The sequence below is a fragment of the Fistularia commersonii genome, chromosome 36, assembly GCF_037954325.1.
Source record: "Fistularia commersonii isolate RoL2024-O1a breed Wild chromosome 36, RoL_Fcom_v1.0, whole genome shotgun sequence".
Lineage (NCBI taxonomy): Eukaryota > Metazoa > Chordata > Actinopteri > Syngnathiformes > Fistulariidae > Fistularia > Fistularia commersonii.
In genome coordinates this window covers 1,768,308-1,790,417 of record NC_141319.1, presented here as the reverse complement: position 1 = coordinate 1,790,417, position 22,110 = coordinate 1,768,308, and the positions used below count along the sequence as shown (strand labels likewise).

The 22,110-nt window shown below is 43.2% G+C and overlaps 1 protein-coding gene across 5 annotated transcripts; it reads left to right on the top strand.

Annotated features, from left to right (window-relative positions):
- Positions 1-197: 197 nt before the first annotated feature.
- kidins220b (kinase D-interacting substrate 220b) lies at positions 198-20,130 on the top strand. Of its 5 annotated transcripts, none has more exons than XM_086143347.1 (30): positions 198-338; positions 3,441-3,592; positions 3,886-3,984; positions 4,118-4,216; positions 4,433-4,531; positions 4,690-4,788; positions 4,912-5,010; positions 5,193-5,390; positions 5,474-5,572; positions 6,389-6,487; positions 6,683-6,781; positions 7,115-7,292; positions 7,763-7,927; positions 8,006-8,185; positions 8,266-8,431; positions 9,355-9,506; positions 9,583-9,872; positions 9,944-10,084; positions 10,162-10,399; positions 10,837-10,925; positions 11,004-11,148; positions 11,965-12,127; positions 12,205-12,383; positions 13,608-13,843; positions 14,121-14,225; positions 14,938-14,961; positions 16,226-16,363; positions 16,449-16,547; positions 16,715-16,939; positions 17,017-20,130. In XM_086143347.1, the coding sequence occupies exons 2-30, from the start codon at positions 3,461-3,463 to the stop codon at positions 18,178-18,180; spliced, it is 5,199 nt and encodes a 1,732-aa protein (XP_085999473.1). In that variant the 5' UTR covers positions 198-338; positions 3,441-3,460; the 3' UTR covers positions 18,181-20,130. The 5 variants fall into 5 exon arrangements, with proteins under 5 accessions (XP_085999473.1, XP_085999471.1, XP_085999475.1 ...); XM_086143345.1 differs by having other exon boundaries at positions 4,687-4,788; XM_086143349.1 differs by lacking the exon at positions 14,121-14,225 and having other exon boundaries at positions 4,687-4,788.
- Positions 20,131-22,110: the final 1,980 nt, after the last annotated feature.

Genomic DNA, 22,110 nt, shown 5'->3' with positions numbered 1-22,110 from the left:
AAGCCCAAAATTATGAAAAAAAGAAACAGATTGGATTGTATTGTCGCAGCGAGAAAGGAACGTTCATATTTTGGTAGCAACTTCCTGTGTTGTGCTCTTATTTTGTAAGAAAAAGCGGAAGTGCATTGGAGTGCTCATCGGACGCTTTACGCAGCCTCTGTACGGCTGCCTGACAGCGACCCTGCCGACTTGTTGTTCAGACCAAGATGGCTGCTGTTGTTTGGGATGGAGAGTGAGCCGGTTCCACATCCGCAGGCCGAGAAGACGGAGATCAACCAGCCGTAGACGCGGCACCGAAAGCCCGCCGATCGTTTAGCGGATACCAATCTTTCACGAAGGTAAACCCGGTTCTTTTCCTCCCGTTTTCACCGTCAGCATCCTTTTCTATCATCGATCTGCGTTTGATTGACACTTGTCCCGTCGCCCGAACGATCACCAAATGACGTGCTTGTATTTTTTTTTCCCCCCATGTTTACGCGACTTAAAATACATATGTGGATTATAAAGAGGTCAGAAATGATGTTGATTTTCGTGTTTTTAATGGCCGATTCAGTGTTTGTCGGTAAAGAAGCGCGAAGGTTATTCGGGTTATTACGGCGTTATTACTACAGTAACGTTACTTTTTACCGTCAGCGTGTTATGATTATCAATATTCACTAATAAAAGGTACACTTATTTATCAAACTGATTAATCAATCATTCAAATCTAGAAAATATGGCGGGCGAGTACCCTTGTTTTCTTTACGATTTAATTTGAGCAGTTTTAAGAGCTCAAATGTTTGTATCAATTTAAAGACATCAATAAATGCCCTCAAAAATATTCAAAAGGATTTAACGAGTAATGAGGTAGAAATGACTTGAATATAGCATAAATAATGCAAAAATCAGGGAAAATAAAACACTTGATACTTTATACAAAAAATGAAAAAGTGAATGAATTAATATATAAATATATCAAAGACATTAATCAAACATAAAATTTCAAAGAAATCTACAATCAGTAAAACCTCAGCCTGGAAACAGTTTTGTTATATAGGCATTTTCATCCATCCACCGATATTCATGTGGCTCTACATGTCCACACACACACCTAGACTGATTATTAAGCAGGACAAAGGTCAACAGGTTGGTGATCATAAAAATTAATAAAGCACCCGCCTTGTTTTCTCATCGCTAGTGAAGAAAAAAAAGAAGTGGATACATGATGTGAGTGACAACCGGGTTGTAAGATATTCCGACACGGTTTTCTCAAAAGTCCATCCAGACAGACCTTCTGTCTGGCGGAATAAACAAATCTGATTTCAAAAGAACCAAAATGGCAGAAACATCTAGAAGCTCCGTCTCACCTGCGTCTACCTTCTGATGTTTAATCCATCGAAAAGTGATGAAGGAAAGTTCAATGTTTATCAGCTGCAACCAGACGCCGCTGCAGCAATGAAGTTTAGCGCCCCCTACAGGACGTTATGCGCATTGCAACCATAACAATAAACTGCAACCCCCCCGCAGTTGCCTCTGCATGATTATCTGGAATAACAACCTGTCATCGCCTTCTGTTGGATTTTAACCACATTATATCTGTAGTAGCGCCTTATTCGAATCAGAATGAGGACATTTTTTATGTCTCCAATTGGCAATTGTAGAGTACAGTAGAGATACTTTATGGATCCAGAAGGAAATGAAGGTGTCTGGCAGCATACACATAATACATATTGCACAGATCAAACATATTTTACACAACTGAATACCAGTCAATTAGCCAGTCAATTAGCAATAATAATAATAATTATTATTATAATAATAATAATAATAATAATTGATAATAATAATAATAATAATAATAGTAATAATAATAATGAATCGAGGTGCACATGGGGCATCCATACATGCAACATATATAAATATATAACAAAATAAAGGTAAAATAAAATAAAATAAAAGTAAGGTAAAAAGTGAAAATAAAATGATGTAAACTTCAACATCTGTAAATAGGAAGGGTGATGCATGAGATGACGAGAAGTAAAGTAAAGAGGATAGACCTAAAAAAAAAAAAAATCTAAAAATGTAAACCGAAAACATAGAAAAAGCGAAAACGAGTTGAAATGGTGCTCCGTGTGCCAGCCAGTCACGACAAGAACAGTGACCTGAAACCAGCATTAATTTCATGTCATTGTTCCATTTATATATATATATATATATACAAAGCATTCACATACACACACACATATATATATATGTATATATATATATATATATATATGAGTATTGTTTTTATATAAATATCCACAATGGTGTGCAAAGCTCTGATGATCTGATGATCTGATGATGATCTTGATCGAATGTCCCAGAGACTCATGTATAATAAACTGAGAAATATGATGAGAAAGGAAAACATTTTGAATATATAAACACCATTAAAACATGAAATAAATGCTTTATTAATGCTTTATTGCTTTATTAAATTTTGTTTTGATTTTAAGTTTTTTTACCCAAAATGATGTCTCCTGTCACAAAAAAGCTAAAAAAATTAACTTTTTCCATCAGCTGGAAGGTTGTCTTTTTTCAATGCCAGGTTTGTAAGTTGCTCCTGTGATATAGAAGACCTCAGATATGTTTCATTCATTCTAGTTCTGAAAATGACTTTCACAGCTTGCAACCGATAAAAGCAATCGTAAGCAGTGATCTGTGTGAAACACACAGCGTTAGAAACATCCCACATAAATATTTCATTAAATATCACCAAAAATCCCATTAAAAAAAGATGGTTGCATCTGCTCTCGAGCTACTCACTGACCCGAGAAGGTAAAAGAACGAATCTAGATGCACAAAAAAGCTGACGAAAAGACGAGTTGGGAATTGAGAAATTGAGCCACGTACATCACGCGCATGCGTGTCGGGGGATGGGGAGAACTACCATTTTCTCTAGACAGAAAGGATTCACCGTGTTAAAGGCATAAAGGGCTTACAACTGCCTCTGCGGTGTGGTGAGACACCAAAAATTGATTTATCACAGCTGAAATGTTAAAATTACCATCTCATTTCCCTCTCTGATCCAATGGATGCTCAACTACCGGAAAGTGATGCTTAGTATTAGATTTAGCTAAGGCTAAAGTTCCCTGTGTATATAAATACCCACCAGCAGAAGAAAAACAGGTTTTTGCAGATATAGAATACAAGTATTTTGTTAAAAACAGTTCAAAGTGTATGCTATACAAACAAAGCGCACATGTACGTGCATGGATGCAATTCTGGAACACATGCAAATTTCAGCCGTCCGAGATCCCACAATCAGTACATATAACGCTGATTCTCTAAATTAAAATCATAATCATCTGGACAGTAAAAACCTTTTTTTTTTTTTTTAGTACAAAAATGTCTCTGAAAAATGTATTTTTCAGACACACTCCTTAAGTGTGTGTGTGTGTGTGTGTGTGTTTTATCAGAGTTGTGACCAACCGCAACCATGGACACGACCACGTCCATCAAGATGACCACTCTGGCCATCCAGAACCTGTTCAGCTACGTGGAGGAGGAGAACCTGGCCGCGCTCAAAGCTCACCTGGACCGATTCAAGGAGGTGGACGGACGCAGTGACGTAGGTTATGCCTCCTGCCCCATAACATGCCCTTCCAAAGAAGCCACGTGAAAAACGCAAATGTGTCAAGTCTTTTATAAGACGATTATAGTTTCCGTATTTTGATTTTTTTTTTCGCCGATATTTTCCCCTCGATTTTAGATTTTGAGTCTAAAAATGTTTGGGCTTCATTTGCCTGGAAAATGAAATTAGTAGTATAGAATTCAATGAGCTGTCGACTGCAGGTGTGAAACGATGCAAGTGTGTGTGTGTGTGTGGGTCAGAGGGTTGATGAGTGTGTTTTGTCCGGTCAGAACGGCCAAACGCCGTTGATGCTGGCGGCGGAGCAGGGCAGCCTGGACATCGTGCAGGAGCTGATCAGGAGGGGGGCCAATGTCAACCTGGACGACGTGGTGAGATGCCGACAAACACACGGGCGCAGATTGCAGGCAGAATAATGAGGCGCCCGGAGGTGGGGGGTGGGGGTTGCTAGGAAACAGGTTCATCCATGGTGTTTCCATAGCAACAGACTCTTTGTGTCGGCAGGACTGCTGGTCTGCTCTGATCTCCGCCGCCAAAGAAGGTCATGTGGAGGTGGTAAAGGAGCTGCTGGAGAACAGCGCTTACATCGAGCACCGGGACATGGTGCGTGCACACACGTGCACAAGCACGCACATACACACCTTGTCTACACATTGTTATCAATACGTAATTGCACATTTCTTACTGGAAATTTTCCGACACATTTTCTGCTGTTGCACTTATGGAGTTATTAAAATGACATTTGAACGTGATTCAAAGCATATTTAATGTCTTCTTAAAGATGAAAAAGTCATGTTTCGTTCCTCCTTCCTGCCGCAGGGCGGCTGGACGGCTCTCATGTGGGCGGCGTACAAAGGTCGCGTGGAGGTGACCAAGGTGCTGCTGGAACAAGGAGCCAATCCGAACACCACGGGACAGGTGGCGTCCACAAAAACACCAAAATAAGAAGAATTCTAGCCCCCCCAAAAAAAACATCTTCTCGCAAGAAATTACCCGGACTTCTTTCCAGACATGACATAAGACGAGCCGAACTCAAAGGCGCTCTCCTGATCATAATTCTGTGTATTTGGCAGCAGTACAGCGTCTATCCCATAATCTGGGGGGCGGGGCGGGGGCACGCCGACATCGTCAAGCTGCTGCTGGACTACGGCGCCAAAGTCAACTGTTCGGACAAGGTGAGGAGCTTGTCGGAAGGACTGGGGTTAAATAATTTCACCAGGTGATGGTGCAAGTACTGTAAAATAAGTCTTTGTACATGAAGGTTCAAGTGTGTGTGTGTTTTTGTGTGTGTGTGTCAGTATGGGACCACTCCTCTGATCTGGGCGTCCAGGAAGGGACACTTCGACTGTGTGATGCACCTGCTGGAGAACGGCGCTGACGTGGACCAGGAGGGAGCGGTACGTGTGCACGCTCTCACACACACACACAGGCAGGGTTTTGTTATGTTACCCTAAAAATGAACAAAAAGTGAGTCATTGGTTAAAGCAGGGATATACTAAATAAAATGTTAAATGGAAAATTAAACTGAAATACCCCACAGTAATTTAATCATGAGGTGTGTGTGTGTTTGTATCCTCAGAACTCCATGACGGCTCTTATCGTGGCAGTGAAGGGCGGTTACACCGACGTGGTGAAGGAGCTGCTGAAGAGAAACCCCAACGTCAACATGACGGACAAGGACGGCAACACCGCCCTCATGATCGCAGCCAAGGAGGGCTACACCGAAATCGTGCAGGACCTGCTGGACGCCGGGACCTACGTTAACATTCCTGACCGGGTGGGGTTGTCGGCCGGACTGAGGTCGGGGGGGAGATCTTGGGTCGTGACGTCGGCGCTAACATCCTGATGTTTTATGCGCAGAGTGGCGACACGGTGCTGATCGGCGCGGTGAGGGGGGGCCACGTGGAGATTGTCAGGGCGCTATTGCATAAATATGCAGATATTGACATCCGGGGCCAGGTGAGAGGACCAAGAGTTTTATTCATTTATTTATTTTCTGTACCACTTATCCTGCTGTAAAGGGTGGGGAGGGGTGGCAGGCTAGAGCCTATCTCAGCTGTCGCTGTGCGAGAGGCAAGGTTCTACAATAAAAACATTCGTTTATTCATACGTATGTCTAGTAGAAACATACAACATTCACTCTCTCATGCAGACGTCATATGGAGACGAACAACCATTTACTTCCTGGTTAACATGTTATAGATGCTCAACCATTCATCCATCTGTATGTCATATGGAGACAAACGATCATTAAAATGTCAGACATTAAATTTTTCATCCATTCATGCCACATGGAGACAAACAATCATTCACTTTCTCACTTGCACATAATAAAGAGACATAACCATTCACTATCTCATTAACACCTCACAGAGACATACAGTCATTCATTCATACATTCATATTCCATAAATACAACATTCACTGTCATTTACACATCATATAAAGTCAAACAACCATCCACTTCCTTATTGACACGTCATAAAGAGACATCCAACCATTCACTCCTTCATTCACAATGTCTTCAGTGAGCCTTTCACATGTTTTTGGACTGTATAAGTGTGATGATTTCTTGTGAACATGGCAGAACAGGCTGTTTTCCTATTTTGAGTATTTCTTTGGACATATAATGTCAACCTATGTGTAAAAAAATTCAGGCATTTCAAGCATTTGTATTTGTTTTGTCTAGTTTTCAGTTTTCCTTTCTAGTGATTCTTCTATAATCCCCGTGTTGTCGCGAATCCAGAAATAAGGTATTCTAAAACGTTCCTGCAGGAGAGTAAGACGGCTCTGTACTGGGCCGTGGAGAAAGGCAACGCCACCATGGTGAGAGACATCCTGCAGTGCAACCCCGACACTGAGACCTGCACCAAGGTGATGCTGCGTTTGTGGACTTTGAAAGCCTCTCCTAACAATGATCAGGGATACAACTACTTCCTGGTTGAAATGAGAGCAGTAACTTGTGTATTTTTTTAACGTTGTGAAACTCAGACACCTATCGGGTAATATAACTTATAATAGAGCATCAGTCTCAAAAACTGGGCACATAATGGTGATTTTTGTTGGCAGGATGGAGAGACGCCTCTGATTAAGGCCACCAAGATGAGGAACATAGAGATCGTAGAGCTGCTGCTCGATAAAGGAGCCAAAGTGTCAGCGGTGGACAAAGTAAGTCGTGGAGGTTGGATCCGCCGCATATTCTTAAAAGTCAGTAATAGGTAACGGTAAGTTAAATAAAAATTTGAATGACTGAAATCAGTATTAAATATGGTCATACATCAAATTTACTCTTAATACATTTTCTAAATTGTGTTCCTTAATGTTTGTGGTGGTGTAATGCACCCCTCTCGCCACAGGAGGGCGCTATTGTGCTGTTTGCCATCTGTCATTCTGCCCTGATTATTATGATCAAATCAAATCAAAAAATGCTTTTTTGAGTAAAACCATCAAATGATGAAAATCATGCTGATCTTCTTCTCTGAATTTTTTGACATTTCGCAGAAAGGAGACACTCCCCTCCACATCGCCATTCGCGGACGGAGCCGACGCCTGGCCGAGCTGCTCCTCAGGAACCCCAAAGACGGCCGCCTCCTGTACCGGCCTAACAAGGCCGGGGAGACGCCGTACAATGTGGACTGCAGCCACCAGAAGAGCATCCTCACACAGATCTTCGGAGCCCGTAGGTCGTCCGACTCCTCCAGATCACCCTCTGGAATGTTTCTTCTCCGGAGTTTTTCCAATATATATCAATATATTTCTAATATCTTCTATCAATGATGTTATACAAAGTTTATGATCTGGACGCCAGTATACCTTTGCTCATATAAGTAAATATGTTTTGATTGTCTGATGACAATCCCTCTTGGAGTTTTAAAGTACATGAAAAATCAGAAAAAAGGGATGAAAATGTATACAAGTTCACTAAAAATGTACAGGCGCAACCTGGGGAAGAACATCCATGAATGATAGTGATTAATAGTTCATTACTTAATGCCTTTTTTCAAAGTTTTTCAAAGAAGGAGTTGATTTTATTGATTAGAAAAACGACTTTACAGCGATTATATCGATTATTATAAGAAGTTGACGATATTTCACCGATCCAAAGAAAACATTCACCGTGTGACCTGACAAGCTCCTCTCCGTCGGCAGGTCATCTGTCCCCCACCGAGACGGACGGCGACATGCTCGGCTACGACCTGTACAGCTCGGCCCTGGCGGACATCCTCAGCGAACCCACCATGCAGCCGCCGATCTGCGTCGGGCTGTACGCCCAGTGGGGCAGCGGCAAGTCCTTCCTGCTGAAGAAACTAGAGGGTAAGAACCCGCGCGTGAACAGACACACACACACACGAGTACACAATCCACACACGTGCTTCTCGTTTTCCCCGTCAGACGAGATGAAGACGTTTGCCGGGCAGCAGATCGAGCCGTTGTTCCAGTTCTCCTGGCTGGTGGTCTTCCTGTCTCTTCTGCTCTGCGGCTCGGTGGCCGTCGTCCTCGGCTTCACCGTCGACCCCAAGCTCGCCATGGCGGTCTCCCTCAGCCTCCTGGCGCTGCTCTACCTCTTTTTCGGTGAGACGCGAGACAGGTATCACAGAGAAGGGGACCCGTCCGTGCCGGATGGCTGAAAGTGTTTCGTTGTCGTCCCGTAGTGGTGGTGTACTTCGGCGGGCGGCGTGAAGGCGAGAGCTGGAACTGGGCGTGGCTGCTCAGCACGCGTCTGGCTCGCCAGATCGGCTACCTGGAGCTGCTGCTGAGGCTCATGTTCGTCAACCCGCCGGAGCTGCCCGAGCAGAGCACCAGAGCGTTGCCCGTCAGGTAACGCCGCATCCGTCTCTTTCTCAAATAACGGGGCGATGCCTTACGGTAGAGTATTAGCTCTGTGGTGTTGTTTTTTTTTTTGTTTTTTTTTTTTTTGCACCAAGAATGCGCACACATAGCACGGAGCAGGAGATATGATGTGCAGTGTACAAACCCTCAAGAGACGACGGAAAAATATTTAACACGGACAATAAGAAAGGCGATGAGAGAAGGAACGACAGAATGAGATAGTCACCCGAAAGCTAAGACGAGGAAATATGACAAAGCCTATGTAGCGCTTGGCTTCACTGTGGAAAGACCGGTGTGTTTACTGTGAGCTCAGAGTTGCAATATCATGTTTCAAACCCAGCTTTGAAAAGCTCTGCGTTGCAAAATGTGCTCATTGTAGCCATTAATCCTGACTTCACGATTTTGATCAAAAAAAATTCAGCACAAATTGTTTTATTCATGTTTTTTATGTAGGTTAAAAAAGTTTATGTATTGTGCTCCTGAGTTAATGTTGCTGATCAGTTTGAATTTACTATCATTATTTATTGATTTTATGTAATTATATTTTTCAGTATGAAATGGTTTAGTCGGTCAAAAAATGTTTATAGACGAATTAAGGATTTAGTTTTTTTAAATTTCAGGCAAATAGATGCACTTTCAATCTTTTCTGTTACAGACTAAAAACAATGTTAATAAAGTTATACTTTTTTGTTAATTGATCTTTTCTTTTCTCTTTAATGTCAATAAGGATACAATGTTATGCAGAGGTGTTTATATAACTATAAATCTCAACTATTTATATTTGCAGCGGAGAGTGAGGAGGAGGCAAAATGTTTTCTTCTTACTAGGGCGCACGTAACAGAAAATAATTGTGAACTGACTTAGTGACGTCATCGTTGCCGTCGTCATGCCGACCTGATCTCTCGCCGCAGGTTTCTCTTCACCGACTACAACCGCCTGTCCAGCGTCGGCGGTGAGACGTCGATGGCAGAGATGATCGCCACTCTGTCGGACGCCTGCGAGAGGGAGTTTGGCTTCCTCGCCACTCGTTTGTTTAGAGTTTTCAAGACAGAGGAGACTCAAGGTAGCACACACACACACACACACACACACACAGAGTCAGACACATGTCCCTCATGAGAAGCCTTTGGTCTCGGCAGGAAAGAGGAAGTGGAAGAAGACGTGCTGCGTCCCGTCCTTCGTCCTTTTCACCCTGGTGCTGGCCTGCCTGATCGCTGGCATGGCGCTGCTGGCCATCTTCAAAGTGGACGGCGAGAATCAAACGGTGAACGCGGTGCTGATCGCCATCGGCAGCGTGGTGGGGCTGGCCGTGCTGCTGAACTGCAGGACATGGTGGCAGGTGACCGACTCGGTGCTCAACTCGCAGAGGAAGCGGCTCCATCGCGCCGCCAACCGGATGCACAAGCTGAAGAGCGAGGGCTTCATGAAGGTGAGCGACCGAGCGACGTAACCGTAGCAACCGGGAAATCCCGTCGTAACCGGCGCACGTTTCCGGCGCAGGTCCTGAAGAATGAGGTGGAGCTGATGGCCCGAATGGCGAAGACCATCGACGGCTTCACGCAGCATCAGACGCGGCTGGCGGTCGTCATCGACGGGCTGGACTCTTGCGAACAGGACAAAGTGCTGCAGATGCTGGACACGGTCAGCCCCCGTCTCCCCATCGTTGTGGTCGTCATGGGCGACGGGAAACGAGTAACGCCGTGACCCCCCCTCCGCAGGTGCGAGTCCTGTTCTCCAAAGGCCCCTTCATCTCCATCTTCGCCAGCGACCCTCACATCATCATCAAGGCCATCAACCAGAACCTCAACAGCGTCTTGAGGGACTCCAACATCAACGGCCACGATTACATGAGAAACATCGTCCACCTCCCCGTCTTCCTCAACAGCAGGGGGCTCTCCAGCGCCAAGAAGATGTGCACGGCAGCACCTGCAAATGGAGAAACAGCCAACACTGAAGGTGAGCGCGAAACGGTAAAACCTTGACCTGCGAGTTGAATTTGTGACCGAGCTCGTAACTCAATAGGCTCCTATATCAAATTCAATTTAAAATGAATTGGTTGCGTGTTTTCAAATAAGAAAAATGTACTTTATAAATAACAAATAACGTATAAAAATAAATATAAGAGTATTTACCATGAATATCGGGCAAAAACGCTGGCGTTTTTCCTTTCCTGCTCTATCACTCTACTTACTCGCTCGCGTTTTTACATGTTTTTCACTGTCCGGTCTGACTTTTGTTCCCTCATCCTACCAGTAACGTAAAGCAAAAAAAACACTGACTGACAGCTCCTATCTTATGACCAATTCGCAAGTTGATGCACTTCAATTTGAGATTCTGCTGTAGAAGGATCATGACTTCATCGTGTGTATGTGTGTGTGTGTGTGTGTGTCCAGGATGGCACGAAGAGCTGGACAGGAAACTGTCTCAGCACAGCCTGGGAGAACTGACCAAGGTTGGAAGCAAGAGCACCCTCAACCGACGGGTAATGACTCGACGGCACTCGCGTTCACACGTACGTACGACCTTTGGCTCACTTACTCACATTGTCCCCTGTGTGCAGGACACTTACCGGCGCCGGCAGGTGCAGCGCTCGGTAACCCGGCAGATGTCCTTTGACTTGACAAAACTGATGGTGACAGAGGACTGGTTTAGCGACATCAGCCCGCAGACCATGAGGAGGCTGCTCAACATCGTCTCCGTCACCGGTCGGTCACTCGTCGGTCGCCTAACTATCACGGTCAACCCGTCACACATTAGTTACTGCTATGCTATACCGTGGAAAAATACGATTTTAACCTGAAATCTGTTTTTTTGATATACCCACTTTGAAATACGACCGATATTGAAAACAACTGGTCCTGTTAGTTTAGTTTGATTTAGTTTAGCCTAGTTTAGTTTAGCGAGCTTATTTCTTTTTCAAATGGTTCAGTCAAATACATAAATAAATAAACAACAATATAGTTAAACATAAATTACCGAGAAAAATAGAAATCCATGTAATTATTATTATTTCGCACATTCTTCTTACGCCAAACTTTTTGTAAAATTAAGAAATGGATTTAGAAATGAAGAATAAATGTATATATTAGACACACTATAAGCAGTTTACAAACACACTGGCCCTCATAATACGGTTTTGATATCTATATTTAATGATATTACTTTTAAATACATTTTTGATGAGTCACATGTATAAATTATTTTTCATCAATGTAAACATACAAATCCCTTTCAGTTTTTACTGGCTTGAAGTTGGAACATTATTATTATTATTATTATCATTATTATTTAGTCATACATTATCTGAGTGTTTTTTTAAAGTTCACCAGATAACAGAATTTTAGGATTGTTTCTGAGCAATTTATTTTTGGTTTTGTAATGGTTTTATCTGGATAAAAGATTCACAGATAATGACATAATAATATGTCAATAAGAACTTTGATATTTTATTCCTAATGAATAGTGAAGGGGGGGTTCCTGTTCAGCATCTGTCATATTATACTTACGTTACATTGCATTAGGTCGTCTGCTGAGAGCCAATCAGATCAACTTTAACTGGGACCGCCTGGCGTCCTGGATCAACCTCACCGAGCAGTGGCCCTACAGGACGTCCTGGCTCATCCTGTACCTGGAGGAGACCGACGGAGTTCCGGACCAGGCCACGCTCAAGACCATCTACGAGAGGTCGGAGGTCGAGATTTTTCCCCAGCGGTCTCTGCCGTTCGAGTTTCATCCAACTGTGTGTTTTCATGCTCTTCAAGAGTGTCGAAAAACATTCCCACGACTAAAGACGTGGAGCCTCTGCTGGAGATCGACGGCGACGTCCGCAGCTTCGAGGTCTTCCTGTCGTCCCGGACGCCGGTCCTGACGGCCCGCGACATCCGGACCTTCCTGCCGTGCACCGTCAACCTGGACCCTAAGCTACGGGAAATCATAGCAGGTTTGTCTGGGTTTTTTTTTTTTCTCTTCATGTAATCCAGGTAAAGGTCAAAGTCAGCTTTATTGTCAATTTCTCCAAATGTAGAGTATTTAATTAAAATGTATTTTATTTTAGTTCGTTCATTTTTAAATTATTATTTTAATTTTTTTAAATTATGGCGATCTTGTAGCGTATAAAGAAAATATTTTTGTAACGCGCCAGTAAAAAGATGACAGGACACAGAGAGAGGACAGCATTTTTGGTTTGCTGCAGGTGGATAATTTAAGTTCGGCTTTTTTTAATAATACAAGAAGGCCTAAATCGACATAGACATAGATAATCTTTTTTTCATAGTTCAAAATGTTTTCTTGCACGCAGAAATTTAATTTTGTTTTTTGAAAAGAATTGCAACACATTTTGTTTATACATAGCATAAAGGCAAAAAAATAATGTTATATGCTGTGTAAATTAATTTTAAATTTCAAAGTGGTTGGGTGGCTCCCGGTGTTTTCTTAACTGTGGGGAACTGGGTCCAAATGGCTCTTTGAGTGGTAAAGGTTGCTGTATTAGACCTACAGAAGAATTAAGAAGACGTTTTTTTACATTGACATTAAATTAACAAAATAATAATAGAGTGCACATTAACAGTTAAGTGCTCAATCAGTATCAGAATACTTTATTGATCCCCAAGGGGGATATTGCTTTTTGTTGAAAGCAGCTCCTGCTACAGAATCAAGTGGGGAAGAATCAAAATAGAACTCTAAATGAAAATAAAGAATGAAACAGCAAATAACAAAAATAAAATAAAAAGAACAGTAAAGATGGAAATAAATAAATAAAAAGTTAAAGGTAGATAAAAATATGTAAAAATATATGTATTGTATACAAAATAAATAAGTAAACAATAAACATTAAACTATAAAGTTAAAAGTGCAAGCAGATGCAATCTACTGGTGCTTTGATGAAAGAATGACAGAGATTGAACCGCGTAAAAAAAGTATAAATATAAAAGTATAAGTATAAATATATGTAATTTGAATTTGACAATCGTGAGTAGCAGCAGTTTTCTGTACTACACGATAGCAGGTGTAGAAAATGAAGTGGATTTAAAGGCATGAAAAAGTCACTATATGAGTCGATGGATTTTACTGTAAACTTAGATTCACATTTGTTTTATCTTCCTGTACTCACGGATTCGAAAGGACCCATTTCTCGTCGTAATCCAAATATTTCTTGTGCGTCCAGATGTTCGCGCGGCTCGAGAGCAGATGAACATGGGCGGTGTCACGTACCCGCCTCTCCCGCTGCAGGAAGCGCAGCCACGCCCCACTTCCATGTACAGCCAGGTGTCATCGGCCTGCTCGCCGTCCGCCTCCTTCACCGGGCCGTTCAGCCAGCCGGCGGGGGGCGTCGTGTCGCCGCAGCCCCACAGCAGCTACTACAGCGGCATGGTGGGACCGCAGCACCCCTTCTACAACCGGGTGAGTCTAAAAACACCATCCACTTCCATGAGTCTCCGGATCCATCCAGTGCTTCCTGGTTGCCACACGCCATGATGTCATCAGCTCTCGGTTCCATTTCTCTCCTTCCGTCGCTTTCTGATTTGATTTGAATCTCCGCTCGGCGGTCGGATTCACCCTTCCTTCCGTCTTGTGTTGTTTTATTTTTGAATTATTTTTTTTTTTGTATAAGTTGCCCCCACTTTGTCGCTTCATATCAAATCATCTACATTGTGTTGATTTTCTGCCGCCCCCCCAGCCATATTTCCCCCATCACCTTTACCAGCTGCCACGCCCCCTCATGGCGTCCTACCCATCACACCTTGTTCCTCGCCCGCTCATTAAAACCCAGGAGACTGCCTTTGTAAGTACAACCTACAGCTGATCTAAACGTCCCAGATTGTTTTATTCTTCATCTCATCATGTTCGGTATACACAAATATATCCATGTTTAATTATGTGTATGCGTATGTGTATTTGAAAAAAATCCAATATGCAGATGACTATGTACCGTTTTATCATCTGTTTGGGAAACTGTTTTACTGAATATGTTGATTTATATGCAATTTCTTTTTAAAGTCTTTAAAGCAATTATTTTAATCAACTAACATTTGACTTTTTCCGAAGTTGCAGCTCTTTAAAATATTTTCTTAAAGGTCCCCAGCTTTCCATTTCTGTTCTCTTTACCCCCTCCGACCTCCTTTCCGCCGACCGACGCAAAAAGTAGCTTCATTTGATCCGTTCGGCTCTCCGAGGAGATTGTTTTCAATCTGGCACAGGCCGTTCTGGATTTTCCAGCGGACGTCAACAACAACCACAAAACCAAACACTGACATCCCATTTGGCCTCGAACTTGCAACCGATCGGTTTAAAACTAAACTCAAAAATGTCTGACACTCAGCTCGTGCTTCACCCGACTCCACCAAAGACATCTCTGCGATACCGCCGTGCCTGTCCTCTGCGGAGAAAAAATACAATTTCCTCCGGGGATGTCCTGTAGCGGTTTCTGCTGTCAGCCATGTTTGAGTCACCACCTGTCTGTCTCTTGGTCTGTCTGTCCATCTGTCTGTCTGAAGGGTTCATCCTTGAAAAGGAAGCAGGTATTGCACCCCCTTGTCTTTTTCCTCCCTTAAAGCGGCGGCATTTCAGACTAACTGCCTCCCTCTGGAGATCCCCTGCACACTTCAAGTCCCAGCATGACATCTGCACAAGCTTTACTAGAGTAGCGCCATCTCCCCCACCGCCCCCACCGTCCATCTCCGGTTCTTGTTCTGGAAGTAAAACACCCATTGCTCCCTCCATCAGGATTTTCAGAATGAGCCACGAATAACCCATATGTATCAGAGCTGTCGGATATACATACATATATATATACACACACACATATATATATATCCATACATATACACACACACAAACATATATATATATGTATATATATATACACACACGCGTATTTATTTATATATATCTCTCCATATATACACATACACACACATATACTACATACACACATAAATGCTACAGAATAATATTTATTTCATTTAATAATATAGAGAAGCAACACATAAAAATGTATAAAAATACACATAGATGTTTTTTTTTTCTCAAACTCAAGTTAATATCAGATGTAGATCTATATGTCATATATATGTATTAATATGTCCATGTATGTATACATCTATATATGAAATATGGAGTTAATGAATCCCAAGGAGCAACACAAATATCCAGTCATTTCAGTTATTGCTCTCTGGTGTGCCCGGCTCCATGAAAACAAGAGAAAATGATTCAGGGAACGATTCTGCCATCCTTTGGTTTTTGATCAGAGATTCCTTATTATATTAAATGTCATGCAAATTTAATTTTACTTTCCCTGACATTTGTCTAGTAGTTACTTATCTATTGACGTGTTGTTTGAAGTCCAGGTTTGAAACTTTGTTACTATTTTCTGAGAGAAAATGGAATAGATAATGGGAAATTTACTTCCAGAGCTCGAGAGAAAACAAATAAATTTAATAAATAACGTCACCGATGGGCTGCATTTCCTCTAATGAAAGCTTGTTTTCATTATTATTTTATCTTTCTTGAAGTTTGCTCACCAAACCTGGTTTTGTAAGTCAGCTGATTGGTTCCATTTTTTTTTTTTTGAGGAAATGCAGTGTCTGCTCTCCTACAATTTTTAAAATAGATCATTTAGATAGTTATCTTCCTGAAAATAATTTTCACCCTTAATTTCCCCCTGTAGTTGTAGGCTGCTTAACTGAATTAGAACTATTTACAGAAGTTCTTGCACCACGTGAAACACGTGACCGTGAACACGACACTTTCCGGGAGAAATCGAACCTGTGTTGTTTGGCCCAGGGATCGGCGTCGGTGGTGTCAGGCGGCCCAGCCATCCTGCTCAGCGCCATGACGACGGAGGCCGTGTGCGAGCGCGTGCGTCACACCGAGGGCATTGACCAGAGCATGCTGGGAGCCTACTGCGCCACCATCAGGAAGGTCGGTGGCAAGCTGAGGCTTTCGGAACCCCACCGGGCCTGAGGTGCCACGTCACATTAATGTTTATGCGTTTGTGTGATGGCAGGCCAATGTGAACGGCAGAGTTCTCTCCCAATGTAACATCGATGAGCTGAAAAAGGAGATGAGCATGAACTTCGGAGACTGGCAGCTCTTCAGGGCCACGGTGAGTTTTCCAGCTCTGCTGTGCCGAATCCCGCTGCCGACCCCTTCCAGAGGCGCGGCGGTTTGCGGGGAATATCACTGCTGCTTCCTGTCCAAATTCAATCATGGACATTGAGAGGTTCACTCAGCTTCTTGTTGTAACGCATTAACGGTCACCTTCCGTCGCAGATCCTGGACATGCGTCTCGTGGAGAGCCAGGTGCTGCACGAGGAAGCCGCCAGCGAGCAAGGCAGCGTGGTGGGAGGTCATACCGAAGCGGGCCGGCGGGCCGCCGCCCCGGCCCACGCCGGCGCCGCCAACCCCGACAACATGTACAGCTTCAACCTCAGCTTCGAAGAGCTGAGCACCGTGGGGCTGGACGAGCCGCAGCGACACGGAAACATGCCGTGGATGGTGGGGTCTCAACATCTCATCGGACATTTAATCCCAACTTTGTGATCGATAACTGATCAAACTCTTCCTTTCTCCAGGGGCTTCCTCAGCGGACCGCTAGCATGACGAGCCTCAACTCGCAGGAATCGTCTAACGACATCTCCAAGCTGACGGACAAGCAGCAGGCCGAGTACCGCAACGCCTACCAGGAGTACATTGCTCAGATGGCTCACCTGGAGATGGGCGGCGGCAGCGGCGAGAAGCCGGTCCAGCCTCAGCCGGGGCAGTTCATGACGTCGTCATCTGAGGACAAGGGCAAGGACGGCGGCGAGCAGGATGGGCGCAAATCCTTCACAAAGAGGACCGGCGGGAAGCCGGCAACGGAAAATGTAGAGTTTACCAACGGCGACGCTTTGGACCCCATCACCGAGGAGGACGAGAAGAATGACCACGGCTCCTCCAAGTCCCTGCTCACCAGGAAGTCTTCTTCGGAGAGAGGCGGGCTCTTCCAAGGCGCCGCCGACCTGAAGCTGAAAGCCGGCGGAGGTCTGCGCTACCAAAAGCTGACCAGCGATGACGAGGAGTCGGAGGAGTCGGACGCCCCTCTGCTGAAAGACGGAAAGAAGGCGGCGGACGCCAAACTGCCCGGCGGCTCTTTGGCGCTGAAAGGGAAGGACTACCTGTCCGACGCCATGCTGGACAAGAAGGACTCGTCCGACTCGGGCGTGCGTTCCAACGAGAGCTCGCCCAACCACTCGCTGCAGGACGAAGAGGCCGACCTGTCGCAGCTGGAGCGGGCCGACCTGATCGAGTTGGACGAGGAGAGCAGGACGGGGAAGCGCGGGCTCCCCAGCAGCCTCAGCGGCCTCCAGGACCCCACCGTCGCCCGCATGTCCATCTGCTCGGAGGACCAGTGCAGCCTGCTGGCCAGCAGCCCCGAGGAGAGCTGGCCCTCGTCCCGCAGCTACAACCTCAACCGCACGCCCAGCAACGTCACACTCAACAACAACACCAACGCCCAGCAGGGCAACCGCCCACGCCAGCCCATGGACGGAGCCACCTCCTCCTCCTCCTCCAGCGACATAATCACCCCTCCGACCACCGGCTCCTCTACCGCCGCCACGACCCGGCCCGGCCCCAACAACGAGAACGTGCGAGTGGTTCACCTGAAGCGGGGGCTGAAGCCCGGCGACCCGCCCGAGATCTGCGCCGTGTCGTCCGACACCGTCACCTTCAGCGAGGAGCGCGAGAGCATCCTGTGACCTCGTCGCATCCCCCCTCCCCATCCGCCGATCGCAACGAGAGCACCGAGAGGCCGCGAGTTGCAGCTCGTCCGCCTGACGGCACCGAACCCGCGGAGACGTCGGCTGCGAACCCGGCGGCAACCGTCGGCCTCGTAGCGCGTCGTGATGTAGAAAACAGTGATTAGAATCTGCATGTCGTTGTCGTCACGTGACTCGTCGTCGCCTCCGGGAACAAACACGTTCATGTATCGTCTGTCACTTTATAGTAAGTCAAAATACAATGCAATTACATGAAATGAACACGAGAGGGCAACATTATTCCATATATAAAGCACACGAAAGCATTCAGTTTTTTTGCACATGGTTATGAATGATCAGTATGAAGTCTTGCTAATTTCATTTTTAGCACTGATGCATGGATTTGAAATGGAATTTGCTCCACATTAAAAATATTAAAATGTGACATTAGTTAGTCTGAACATTCACATTTCCAGGACAATGCCATCAGAGATTCTGCCGTCAGGGAACATGGGAAAACTTTGTCAGTGCCATTTGAAATGCTAAATTAATCAAGCTCATTTTTTTTTTTGGCAGTTTTTTTTCCACATAATTTATCAAATTTTTGTTTTATGACTCCTCACAGACACGCACAATAATCTTCATCGCAGTTCAGTCAGTACGAGTCAAAGTTCCCTGGAGGTTGTCAAGTATTAACGTTTGAAATTATCTTGTGATGTGGAAATTTAAGTAGAAGTTTTTGTGGGCAAATCAGTCAGTAATTCTGTGTTAGGAAGTCTTTAATACAGTATTAACTAGTTGCTACTGTTTTTTTTTTTTTTGCAAAGTGTTTTCACACTGTAGAGGCAGGAAATTGTCACTGTTAAATATTTCATGCGTCGAGCCAAAAGAACAAAATAGTTTCCGTTTTGCATTTGTGAGTCAACAGATTTTTCTCATGGAATTATTTATATGTTAGACATAGAATAGGAAGATTCAGAAAAACTAAGGTCAGGAGTTTTTCATGTTTTTATTGGAAACCATTTTCTTTGCAACCTGAACTTTTTCTAGGGATTTTTTTAACTGGCAATTTGGTGTTAGTAGAATCTAAATAAGTATAACAAATGAGGGTTTAACTTTGAATGTAACTTTTGAAAAAATGACTTTAAAAGAGATGCTATTGTCAAGGTTTATTCTACTGTATTCAAATCATGCCTCTGATGAGTAACACTGTAAAAACACTATTTCTCTTGTGTAGTAGAAGTAACTTCATGAATTATCGCCGTGGAAACCACTTTCAGTTCCAGCACCTACAAACAGTTTTTTTTTCCTTACTGGCAGCACAGTGGCTTGTTACTTTTGCTTGTCCTTTCACTATTTCGTACATATTATCACTGTAAATGCTATTATTATTGTAATGGGAATTTTGTATCTCGGCAACCGACTTGTCGGCCATGTTGTTTTTACAATAGGTGTTGCTTGATTTTGCCGCCACAATTGGGGCCATAAATGTTTCCGTAAATCAGGACAGCAAGACAATAATCAAACGGACACAAGTATAAGGTGAGAAGAATTCTAAATGTAATGTCCTCATATGAGGACGCCGGGTCACAAGATTGTATTTCATAGAAATTTTTTTATTGTGAAAGAATGTAACTGTGTTGCACTAAAGACAAAACGTGTCAAAAGTAAAGTTTGCACCTGAAGTCTGCTGTGAGTTGTCGTCGCTTAAAGTCACGCTGATGTCGGTGTTTGCGCTTTTGAAGGTTTTAGACATTAAGAATTAGCTAAACATGTTTAGTGTGAAACTAACAGTTTCAGGTATTGTCGGTGTGAACTGCATGAGGCTGCATGTGCTAGCTGGTGCTTGTGTGTCGGTGCTCTCAGCCACATCCTACGTCTTCTACATTTTTAAGAGAATCTTTTTTTCGTGTGCACTGCAACTAATAAACTTGATGTTGATGGTTGAAACGGCTTACCGGCTCTTTTATCACCCCACAATTAATTTATGCGATTAAAACGCTATTCAAGGAATGTTAATGCCGGATGATGTTTTGTCTGACTGAAGACAGCATTACACTTCCCGTGTCACATGACAAGAACATTCGATCAGTTAAAAAAATATACATACGCTTTTATTTGCTGTTTTTTGTACCACTGCATGCTAAGCAGCAATAATAAGTTGTAAATATGAATAAAATAATATAAATATGTAATTCTCAACATATTATGGTTTCCATCAAATTTCAAACGAAAGACAGTATATTAAAAATAAAATGTCAATTACTTTTAAATTCTATTCATCCATAATATACACATATATATATGTGTATGTGTGTGTGTGTACACACACACACACATACACAAATTTATTTATTTTTGCTTTATGAGTACTTTTCAACCTTGTCTATTCCAACAATGGCATGCAGAGGAACTGAGTCGTGCCCTCCTGGTGATTAAAAATGAACTGCAAGTATGCAATGCAGTACATCCACTTTTCAACTATTTTCCACAATGTTTGGGTAATTTTTACTATTTTATGAAGATGTTTTGATGGATTCAAAACACACTTGAAAATGAATAAAAAGCACAAAAAAAGCCCCCCAAAGAGAAAAGGATGGAAGAAAAAGTTGGTCTCATACAATGACCTCCATTGTGAATTGACATCTTGAAGCTTTTTGTCAAGCAGATGCAGCAGCTAATTAGGACTGTGCATCAATGTGCTTGGCATCTTGTTTTAGATAAATATTTTACTTTCGTGAATAAATAAGCTGTTTGACAAAGCATAGAAATAAAAATTGCATTTGTAGAGTTAAAAAAAGATAAGTTTGTAGTTTGAAGGAAAGGTTAAGGTAACAGCAGGGGTGTGGAGCGAATAATATATTTAAATTAATGACAAGAAAACTGCATTTGTAATTGACTTGTTCACAGAATTAATCGTTAGTGTGAATAGCTAAAATCACTGAAGCTGATTGTTCATAGTTTTGTTCCCAAAAAAGACAGCAAAAGGAAAACTTTTTGGAAATTTGTTCGTTTATTTAATATTTGTTGAAAGAAGCAAACAACCAAAAAACGAGCTTAAGATCACAGATTTGTCAGTAAAAATTACCCCGAGCTTAAAAAGGAACCTACCCTTTCCTTTCCAGCTGGGTTTAGAGCGAATTCACTTCCGGCTTCCGTAGAAAAGCAAATCAATGGCGACCATAGAAGAAGAGCCTTCACAGCCTCCCAACTTCCGTCCGTCCCACTTCTTCCGTTCTTCGGGTTTCCCGCGGTTTGCCGCCCGGCATTTGGCTCTTTTTCACCGGCTGTTGGCGACCATCTCGGGCACACTGCTGCCACCGACCGTGGCGGAGGAGACACGTCCCCTCAATTCGACGCGCGCTGCGGCGCTTCCGGTGTTGGATGACGCTACTTCCTGTGTCTGGGTGAATGACGTCACCAGACAGAGGCGTGTGGCCCATATCTGTCTCAAACCGCTGTCATTTTCAATGATAACGTTCAAGTTGGAAAAGAAACTGAATATTACTTCAGAATAAGATAATATGCAATAAAGATATTCACAATTTTCTTCTTTTTCTCCTTTCAGCTTTTTCCATCAGGGGTCAACTCAGTGAATCAATTTTGTCCAACCCTTCTGTAATAATAACAATTATTATAGCTGCTGTTATTATTATTATTATTATTAGATCATATCATATCATTTGTTGCTGTATAATAAGATTATTAGTATTATATTGCTGTTATCATTATTATTTATATCAATTATTATTATCATAACGATAAGGCAGAATAAGATAAGACAAGATCCCATAGCAAAGAAATTCAATTATCAAGCCTTGTAGAGGCAGCCTTGTAGACAGAGAAATTCCACATAAAAGATGTTGGTACAGAGGACTATTTACATGATGTACAAAATAATACAGGATATAAAAGAAGAGGGGGAAAGGA

Excerpts from the sequence above, each read along its gene's own strand:
- kidins220b (XM_086143345.1), top strand. The coding sequence starts at position 3,461 with ATGGACACGACCACGTCCATCAAGATGACCACTCTGGCCATCCAGAAC. Across the intron at positions 5,391-5,473 it reads ACGTTAACATTCCTGACCGG|AGTGGCGACACGGTGCTGAT; the intron begins GTGGGGTTGTCG and ends TTTTATGCGCAG. Across the intron at positions 10,400-10,836 it reads AGAAACAGCCAACACTGAAG|GATGGCACGAAGAGCTGGAC; the intron begins GTGAGCGCGAAA and ends GTGTGTGTCCAG.